The 10,958-nt window shown below is 45.8% G+C and overlaps 1 protein-coding gene across 1 annotated transcript; it reads right to left on the bottom strand.

Moving 5' to 3' along the window:
- Positions 1 to 1,124: 1,124 nt before the first annotated feature.
- MED27 (mediator complex subunit 27) lies at positions 1,125 to 5,131 on the bottom strand. Its single transcript, XM_084583815.1, has one exon. The coding sequence runs from the start codon at positions 4,973 to 4,975 to the stop codon at positions 4,040 to 4,042; it is 936 nt and encodes a 311-aa protein (XP_084439941.1). The 5' UTR covers positions 4,976 to 5,131; the 3' UTR covers positions 1,125 to 4,039.
- Between the last annotated feature and the right edge of the window lie 5,827 nt (positions 5,132 to 10,958).

Genomic DNA, 10,958 nt, shown 5'->3' on the forward strand with positions numbered 1-10,958 from the left:
TGAGGGATACCATTGTGATGGACTTTGAATAATTTGAACCATGTCAGGCTCTTGAACGTGCAATGACATTGCACAGTACATGGGAGCCCTGCGTTTCCCTTTTTTGGAATGTGGTCAGGGTTGAACCCGTGACCTTGGGATCAACAGTCAAGCATCCCAACAAGAGCCACAGTGGCAGTCCGGAAAAATGAAAAAGAGCAGTTACCATCGCACGGTGACTTCACAAGCAAAGTGCAATGTGTTGACGTATGAATTCCAAGACACAGGTCTCTGAAGCTAGGCTACACTGCCGTTCAATTTAAAGCAATGATCGCGGAGTCCTTTCAGTGCAGTAGTCACTTTTTTCTTGGTAGCAACTGACACTGGTAAAGCACAAGAATAGCTGCCAGGAGGAAGAGAGTTGACGTTTACAGAGCACAGCAATTGAATTCAGTCATTCACGGTGTCTCTTTTAACGTGAAACTGCATGAAGCTACAGCTGGCAAGAGGAAATCTAGGAGACAAATGAAGACAAGAAGGCCATTTCCTGAGATAAAGAATGGCTGTTCCAACAAAAATAATTTGTGTGGCACTTTGGACCACTAAATTGCAATAAGCCTTTGTTTGAAACTTCGCAGAGTCCAGGTTTTACTGCGTCTGCTTCTGCAGGCTGTGTGTTGCGGCGTTCGAGGAAGTACCAAATGAAAGGCGCCGTGCGGACGCCTGGACCGGTATGACACAAGTTACCAGCAAACATACTATAGAGCCCCGCTTTAACCAAGTCGTATGAACTTGCCTGCATAGCCTAGGCTAACGTGAACGCAAGGGTCTTGGCAGGCTGATTGATATCGCCCTCCCATATGAAAGGAGAGACCAGAATTGCCAGCTCCTGCCAAACGTAATGTCCGGAAGCCCTATGTGCAGTTAGTGCCCAGCCATGTCAGCTGCCAGCTACTGCCTCCCTCGTAACAAAAGCGTATTAACGTGTTGCCTTAATACGTCCCTCTTTGGGGGGGGGCGTGGGCTCAGGGTGGCCCACCTTGACCTAAGGTGGCCGTCATCTTGGGTGGCATCATGTGACCTAGAGTGGCCGCAAAGTGCGACACCTTCTGTGACAACAGTATGAGCCATTAACGGCTTTTGTTTTAAAATAATGTGCATCATCGAAAGTTCCTTTACTCTGCACACAGATGATGTGCAGTCAGCTGCATGCCTACACTGCTTGAACACAGAATGGTGCGTTCCTACCATTCACACAACAAATCAAGAGATGGCAGCTTGGGTGAGTTGTTCGAGCTCGAAATTACAGCACAAGGCAGACAAGGCAATGAAGAAGGCAGGAGACCCTTTGGTGCTAATGTCCTTGTAGCTTGTATGTAATGTAATGTGACTTCCATGTTTCCTGTCCACCTCTTGTCATTGTCTGGCATGCTAAAGTATTAAAATCAGAAGTTAGAAATTTGTTTGCCCAGCGTGCAATTTCAAGCCCTTCCAACCACTGCTATAGAGACTCTGAACTTGCCTGCTGCTGAGTCCTGCTGTGAAAGGCTTACTCATTAGTGAGCATGACTTTTGCTTATAAGGTCCAGCAGCTTAAATGCCCTAACCCTTCCACCTGCCCTATAGAAAATAAATCCTCGAGTCCCTTCTGGGTGAAAGTATGGCACATGATCAGAGCAGCCTTTACAATGCTGACTCTTATTCACATTCATTCATTATTCACACCGACGATAAAGCCCATGAAAAGCAAATAATCTAAACAAACGTGCTGGCTCAGATTTGCTGGCACAAAGTGCCCTGCACCCAATTCCCTTCTGAGCTGTTTCTTGTTGGTTTACCATCATACGTGATGACGGAGGTACCAATGTTTTGTTGCCGGCAGTAATTTCATTGTATCTACAAGGGAGACAAGTCCGATTGTTCACGCAGTATACCAACCTTCATGCATACATCTTCACAGGACAAATAAAGTTAATGGAAACTTAGCTTGGGTAGGCATGGATATACATGAAAAAACATTATTTAGCGTTCATGTAGCTAGTAGTTTCTACTTTGTTTCGCTTCACTTAGCCACATCTTGACACGTTAGGTTAAGTATTTCACGGGTGCTCTAGGTTTTAATTAGGATTGAGGAGGCCTAAGGTCTTAGAACAGCTTTGCCAGAGGAGATGAAGGCGACGACATCCAAACCGCTGAGTGAGACTGGCAACTTGGCATGTGAAGAAACCAGCTACCGAGATGGTGCAGTGGTCTAACGTAGTGGCCAGCGAAGCTGTTGTTCTTGCCTCAGCCTGGACTCAAAACCCACTGGTGGAGAGTTTTCTTGCTAATAGTTCCTGTCGGGACGGCGAAATCTGAGAATGCGGGTAGTAATGTTTCTGAATTAAAATAGCCAGCAGCCAGATTTTCAAATTACCATGACAAAGGCACTATCAAATGGAGTGGCACTTGTGTCAGCCCCAATTGGTTCACAAAGCAAGAGAGTATGGTACCAGTCTGTGTTGCTACACGCTTTGTGTATGTCTTGAAGGAACACCACAAAAAACTATAGAGGTTCAACTATCCTTGAATTAAGTTTCAAGAGCGCTTCATCTTAGCATGCTTCCACGTTTGGTAAGCTTCTCAGCAACTGGTTAATCTGGCTTCTCATTGTTCGGGAGCCCCGGCAGCCTGTCTGGCACCACTGCCTTCTCTGTCTAAAGTAAGATTGGCTTCCTCTACGCAACACAGCATCTTTTTTTCACGCTGCCTGGCAGATTCGTCCAACACTGCGCTTCACGAAGATAATGTTAACTGGACAGCACAAGAGTGCTGCAGTTGCAGCTTGATGAAGACATATGTCGCACAGCATGAGTATGTGCTACAGTTTTACATGAGACGTGGTCGGCTGCGTTAATCGCATACTGCTCTCATGCATTATAAAATCAGTACAATACGCTGTGCAAGTGCCGATGGCTGCGAAATCTGTCAGGAATCTTACGAAGCATACATGGGCTCCTGCTGCTGCGTTGATCCACCAGTTTCTGTGAGCTTCAATGTACATAGCGCGGGATATTCATTAACCACAAATCTGCTTTCATTTAGGCCTTCAGCAGTATAAAAAAATAAATTTCTGCATTTTTGGTGGCTTTAAAACTATTATTTCATGTAAGGGCAGAACTGAAATTGAAACAGAGACAAGATATGCCAGAATTACTTGGTGTAGTAACACCGTGATGAAAGCTTTGCCTGCTGTGCTGCACTCCAGCACTTTCTTGTGGGTGCTTAGCAGCGATTAGGCACCATACACACCCACCGAAGCACAAACAGCTTCAAGAGAACACCATAGAGATTTGAAAGAAACTTTCCAGTTGATAAAAACTTCATGGTGATCAGGGGATTGAACCTATCATACCAGCAAATCAATTCTAGAGCACTTTTGGAAAAATTCCTGCAGTGAGGCACCCTAATCAATTTGCCCTCACACTGCCGTCTAGTCAGTTGATCCAGCGACTGCCGCGGGCAGGTATGGGTCCCAGATTTTGATCCTTAAACCTGGGCAATATTTCTTCCACTGTGACGCACCTGTCAAAACTGCTTAGCTTTCCTTTCTAGTCACAGTGTTGTATTTGGGTGGATGCTAATCAATTGCAGCCCTCTTAGTGGGGAGTTAATGCATTTTGGGGAATGCCTATATATGCAAGTTAATTTTCGATGTGGTTATGCCCCACTTCCTAGGGGCTCGGGTGGTGTTCTGCAATGATCACCCGGCAAATTCTCTTTCCCTTGGTTCGGGCACAAATCTGTCTCACCCCCGTAACGTCTGGGACGGCAGGCGGGGTGCGACTGAGGTCATGCAATGTCACAAGGTTACACAAAGAACTACTTCTGCTCGTTCAAGCTTCACTATTCTTTCTATTCGCCACAACAATAAAATGTGAACATTATGAGAAGGCCATTACATGCAGTGTAAAGTGAAGAGCCTTTTTAAGAGGCAATGCAAGAAACTGAACAAACTGGTGAAATCGGATAAAATAAAAAGGTATTCATGCAAGAAATTCGAACGCGCACAAACACAACGTCACGGTCGACACGTCTCGTGGTACACGTCCAAGTTCCGTAGGTCGCGCCACGTTGGCGGCATGTTGTGCTGGAGGCGCGTTCCGCAGCGGCGACACGGCGCCGAGAACAGATGCAGGTAGCTGTGAAGCCACGTGAGGTAGGACTTGACGGCCAGGTCTGGCAGTTGCGGCGAAAAGAAGTGCAGCATCGCCGCGTTGGCGTGGTCCGTCACCTTCTGGAAAACCTGGTAGCGCGACTTCGACCACATGTCGAGCTGGTCGTCGTCTGTGTAGAAGTCCTCGTTGAAACCCTTCACCAGCACCCACTCGATGATGAGACCGCGAAGGCATACCAGCGCCCGCAGCGTACGGCTCAGCGTGATCTTGAGCACGGCCGAGTTGCCGCATGGTCGCAGAATTTCGATAGACATGTCCACGAATTGCCGCTGCACGCTGCCGACGAACGCGTCTACATTCTGAGGCGAGAAGTTGTGGCCGTTGCTGTGAGGCCTCCGCAGCCGCTTGGTCGGAAACAGCGAGCTGTTGGAGCGTTTCAGTCCGTTCTGATTCAGGATAGCCGAAGCGTGGCTTGTGTGCTCGTGGACCTTATCGAACCATCGGTACGACTTGATCATGTCCGTATACAGTGACGTCCTGTCTAGAGTCGGGTCCTGGCAAAGGTGGCCCGTGCTGCCCAGGTTCAGCGGCGCGACCGGAGAGCCCAGAAGGGTGACGGCAGTCTCCAGCTCCCGAATGCGCGAGATGACGGCGCCCAGTGTTCCTTGGAGGTCCACAATAAAGCTTCTTTCCTTGTTTTCGTCGCCCTGTGTGCACGGCACGCCATCGGCCAGCGTTCGGAACACTTCACCGACGGTACACCGAAGAGCTTTGACAGCTCTCAGGCCCGAGTTAACGGCGTCCAGGTTGATTCCTATGTCTGCCATGTAGGGATTCATGATTTGCTGGATCCCTTCTGAGACAGTCCTTGAGCGGTGGTCAATACTACGAATTCCCGCTAGAAAAGCATAGCTGAACGTAAGACAAAACTGCTCAACGTCAAGTCCATGCGAACACGATCGCCGCCATGTTGCTTTTGTGATGTATCTTATTTTTTTTTTTCTGCCCAGTGTGGCCAATGGTACAAAAGCCGCCGCCGTTTCTCTCGACTCGCGAGTTCATCTTGGGTATAGTGCTCTAGAATAAGCACTATATCTTGGGAAAACGAACCAAATATAACCAAAATAACCAAATATAACGAGAAAAGCGAATAACAGCGCTCATTATTTTCAGTATATTGCTAACATGTTTACAACCTTTTCTGTGGTAGGAAATTTTCATACACACACAAAAAAAGCTAAAAATAAAACAGCAGTCAGACAGATTGTTCAACGGCAGCAGTGACAAGGAGACCGTAAATCCCGTAGATAGCCTTCATTGCCTTCTATTCTGGAAGGGACATGTCTGTTTAATGTCACCACTGGAATGCTACAGTCATGCTAAAGTCGTCAAACCTTGCCAAACGCGCCAAATTTGAACGGGAAAACACGCAATACGAAAATAACAGCACAATAAACCGATCATAGAGGGGCTTATTAACCTTAATTAAAAATGTAGGCCAACTTTGTGACAGCAGCGGCATCTGACGTCGTACTCGCACGCACATGGGATGCGTTGGAGGAAACAGAGACAGTGAGTAGACTGTAGGGGACATAGACTAGGGGAGCGGTAGGGAGACAAGGCAAAAGGAGGAGTATAGTCAATCAATCAATCAATCAATCAATCAATCAATCAATCGATCAATCAATCAATCAATTATCATTTTAACGTGGGCAGGGAAAAGCATACGGTTTTGGTACTGCAGCACAAATACGAAGAAATGAATGAATTGAATGAATGAATGAACGAACGAACGAACGAATGAATGAATGAATGAATGAATGAATGAATGAATGAATGAATGAATGAATGAATGAATCCTTTATTTGAAGGAAGGAATAGCTCTCGACCGCTGTTTGGGTAATTAGGGAGTTAGGAGGGATGGGAGTGTAGCTTCTTCACGATTCTTCGAGCTGTTTCTCGCTGCTTGCCATGCTGCCGATCTGCGCGCTGTAAATCGACCTTTCTCCCACTGCTCGAAGCAGGCCGCTCTCACTGCCATAAGTGTTGTATTGCGATGATTGATAGAATCTGATCTGCTAGGGTGGGCATGTCGTGGTGTGGAATATGCGTAATTTTGTTTCTTCCTCGTGAAAACGATGCGCATTGCCATATAAGATGTTTTAGATCTGCTGTAGACTGTTCTTGACAGTGGGTGCATATGTTGTGTTTGAGTGTTCCGTGTCAGCCGAGGAACGACTTGTCAAGTATGTGTGGTGTGTAGGCTGCGTTTGTTATTTTTGCTGAGAAATATCTCTTGCTGTCGAGTGAGCCCTTTCGTTGTCAAACACCGCCGTTGGTGTTGCTTCATAATATCTAGTCCTGCTGTCGTGCTTTATTTTGGTGCGCACATAGTGCATCATCGCTCTGCCAGGGGAGCCTTAATGAGCATTGTTTGGTAGGGATTTAAGTATTTCGGGTTAGGCATGGAGTTGGAGTGTAGGGCGTTGTGCCTATAGAAAGCCGACCCGCGTGCGCGGCTGCTTTTCCCCCGTCCGTGCCAGTATGTCCCGGTGTCCATATAATTTGAATTTCTTTTTAAACTTCCCACATTCGCTTCAGCCTTTTTCTTATGTCGTTGGCCACAGCGTCTTCTGTAGTTGGTGCCGTCAGCTCTGCAATCGCTGTGTATGAGTCGGTTAAAATTCGATATCCATTGAAATTATCTCTTGTGACTGCAGCTGTCGTAATGGTGCTATGGCTCTCCATATGGCAAGCAACTCGGCGTGTAAAATTGTTCCTCCAGGTAGGTGACACGTGGGCTGTCCGTTGTGTTGGGGCGCTGGCACACAAACCAATATATGCCACACTCACCCTTTCATTTCTAATTGCGGCATCAGTGTAGACGTCTACTGTGTTCAGCGCTCTTGTGAGAGCCGTTCTCTGTTCTAAAAGGTGCCTAGCCACCATGCACGTGCCTAGCCGCTCTTAGCACCATTACTGGGCTTCTTAAGCACACGAGGAAGGAGGAGCTGCTTAAGGTGGTCAGCATACCACCCATACGAGGCACAATGAAACAAAAATACGAACGCGATCCCGACCAGAAAACACGACGCAAGGAAAGCAGATCATGGCATGTGACAACCTAATCAGCACTGCTCCGAGGCACTAAGAATAAATAATGCACAAAAACTTCACACACAGGACAGAAGGCACACGGACAACGAAATAAAAGTAAATGTAGAATTTAGGTCGACAATAGTCTCTTAGACAATGAAATTGATAAACTCATGTCCTGCAGAACACATCACAAAAAACAGTCAACAAAGAAAAAGAACATTCGTTGACGATATAATGCACAAAATATACAGGCAATACACGCAAGTGCAAACGAATATGTTTTCCCTAAAATACAAGCTAGGAATACAACCAAATGCAATAAAGAAATGCAATCAGTGTACTCGGTACAAACAATCAGACACAGCAGGTGAAACGGAGACAGGGACGAAATACAACAGGAACAAAAGAAGAAGTAAGTAAATACGGATGGCTTGAAAGCAAATAATCAGAAAAAGTAAGTAAAATAACTGATAATTTTGTCTCAAATAAGTGCGTGCGTACTCCTGCTTGGTACACAATGTAAGATGGAGTCCAAAGACGGACTTCTCCCGCACCATTAAAGTATCGCGGGTTCCTGCTTTGGACAGTCAGCCGAGTGAAAACAGAAACTAGGTTGAAGTTTAACCATTATTTCGGTTGCTCTGTTACTGCATGGAGTTTGGTCAAAGTGTGGTCAGCTAACATGCAGAGTTTTGTATGAAAAAACAAAACAAAAAAAACTCGCGAATAAATTGTATTTTACTGTATATCTGTGCAAAGTACAAAGCATATATATAGTTTCGAGCAGCAAGCAACAAGTGTAAAGCAACAGTGAGGAAGGTAAATATTTACATGAACTATTTTACGGAGATTTCATGAAACGTCACAAATGACGCCTCAAAATACACGGTAGCAGCTTTACATGTGAGGCAAGGCAGACACACTAGTAGGAGAGAGTGCCACTGCGGTTCATAGTCGGTCTGTTCATACACTTCCCTCAGTTTAACAGCTATTTGACAGAAATGAGATTTCGTTGAAACGACAGATTCACTGTTCCGATACATTAGTCTAGTTTTCCATAAGTTATGTAGTTCGATTAGAAAAAAAAAAAAAAATCTTATCAAGAGCTAGATCAGCATATTGCTTTGCGGTGAGGTGTCGAATTGAATGTGCATGGAGTCAAATAAATTGTTTTTTCTTCCTAGGTCCGTTGCAAGACATTCCAAAACAAAATTCCGTCCTTACAATAGATGAAGCAATGTTTACTCGTTTCCGCAATATCGCAAAGGGCACAGTTCATCTGTTTCTGAAGCCAAGTCTTCACAAGCAATGTTTCCGTGTGCAACTTGTAGAAGAAAATATAGTGCAGATGAAAGCAACATTTTTCGTACCTACGTAAGAACGTCATATCCTGGCAACTACACAGCGAGAGGGAAAGAGTTTGAGAGGAAATCATCGAAGTCGTCTTTGTACAAGCATTTATCTGATATGGAAAATAAGAACTCTACTTAAAAAAGACTATTAGAAAATGTACAGCAAAATATACCCCATGTATAAATCCCCACAAACAAGGACGGTCTGCCAAGTTAGAGGACACAATCAATGTGGGTAAAGTGTTAACAACGTGGTGTTAACTAAATATGCCTGTAGAAAAGATCGAATTATTTTGCGGGATTTGTCATGAAAAAAGGTAGAAATCCGCTGCACATAAAGATGAACTAAACCTAGCCCACTGGTGCTGACAGGTCGGATAAAGAAATCACGTCGTCGCATTAGCTCCATGGAATAGCCCCAACCAAAAGTTGCAAAAAACTCTATGAAAGCGCTCAGTAGAAGTACTGGCGCAGTCGATAGTCTGCTAAACATAATAAATTTTTTACAAGTTACACGCGTTAGCTTCGCGCAGTATTGACAGGCCATATGAGACAAAACGTCTAAGCATAGCACTGTACAGCCGATACCCGATCTCTCCATGTGATTTCACTGCGCCTGCACGCGTTTGGTGGTACGCTGAGGTACTTGGGTGGTACACACGTCCATGCCACACCTGCATATTCCGCTGGTATAGATTCCCACAATCCAAACCTCAAGCCGCAACTCTGAACGGTTCATGTTGGCCCATGAAACTGTAACAAAATGCTCAGTTAAATTAACAACTTTATTCACACTATAGGCTCGTCTGAAAAAAACAAAAAAAAAATCCAGATCATCTGCACAAACCAATGCTTTGAGATCACTACCCAGAATGCAGAAACCTCAAGTGTCACTACTCTGCACACTGCTCATCATAGTTCAAGTAGAGCGCGAACCGCAGTGGTGATAATGGAAACTCTTGCTTGACAGAGGAAGAGATGGACAAGCTTTGTGAAAGGAAACCATTAATAATCAAGCGGATGGAGCAATTAGTGTTGCAAAGAGGTATTTCCCCGTATTCATCGAACCAATCATTTACTTGCTGCGAAAGTGAGAACTGAAAATCGTGCCGGTTAATTTAAAGCATGGCCACTTGCTCCTGAGTGGTGCTGCCAAACTGTGAATCACGGCGTGCAATATGTAGGTTAGTTTGAATGAGATAAGCGGCTCCTCAAACTACATGCGGTCCAATGACAGTCGACATTACAAACTGTAATCGATTCGCCAAAACTTTTGCAAAAGTCCTGTAGTCCACATTAGATAACGTAATGGATATACGTACCCCTCTGCATAGTGCAATTTTTCTTTATCTATGCTCTTTAGTATCAGTGCGATCCTTCCGATCTCAGCCCATCACACTTGGCCCGCGAGGAACCCCGCAGGGGGCGGTCCTTTCACCCCTGCTGTTCTACCTGGCGATGAAGGACCTACCACCTAAGGTTCAGAAAATCGAAGGCATACAACACGCGCCATCTACGCAGATCACATTACGATCTGGTGCCGCACTAAGAACGACGCAGAGGTGGAACAACGTCTCCAGGTTACAGCCGACGGTACGTCCACCAGTACGCAAAAACTCAAGGTCTTACAATGCGCTCCAGAAACGTCGGAACTGCTCATACTCAAGAAACCGAGACAACCTCTAGCCCAAAACATCTCAGTCAGCATCGATCGACACGAAATCCCCAAGCCATCCGAAATTAAAATCCTTGGCCAGTAGATACCACAAGGCCGCCAAAACACCACGACCGTCAAAAAACTCGCAACAACAATTAACGCAGCAGATCACCAGGATGCTCAGCCGCATTTGCAATAAGCACCACGGCATAAAAGAAAGGGACGCAATTCGCCTTGTACAAGCTCTTATTGTCTCCCGAATAATGTACGGGACTGCCTGCCTCCACCTCACCTCGTCAGAAATCGCAAAGCTGGAGTCGCTAATACGGGCGGCCTATAAAATGGCACTGGGTCGGCCGAAGACCACATCAACATCGCGCCTCGTGTCTCTCGGCATCCACAACACACTCCAAGAAATCTCGGAGGCGCAAAGGCTGTCACAGCTCAACCGCTAGGCCATCACTCGAACAGGCCAAACCCTTCTGAACAAGATACACCTCAAAGTACCCTACACAGTGGACCAAAAGACGGAACTTCCTCTATACATCCGCAAGAACATCTATGTCCATCAAATACCCAAAAAACATGCATCCGATATTTAACGCGGAGCGAATAAATGCCAGAGCCGAAAGCCTTCGCTAGAAATAATATGGCCACCCTCATCAAACAAAGCCTGACGAGTCGGCTCCTCAGAATGCAAGGGCTATTTGGCAC

This window comes from Amblyomma maculatum, chromosome 11, assembly GCF_055883805.1.
Source record: "Amblyomma maculatum isolate TAMU_Amacu chromosome 11, ASM5588380v1, whole genome shotgun sequence".
Lineage (NCBI taxonomy): Eukaryota > Metazoa > Arthropoda > Arachnida > Ixodida > Ixodidae > Amblyomma > Amblyomma maculatum.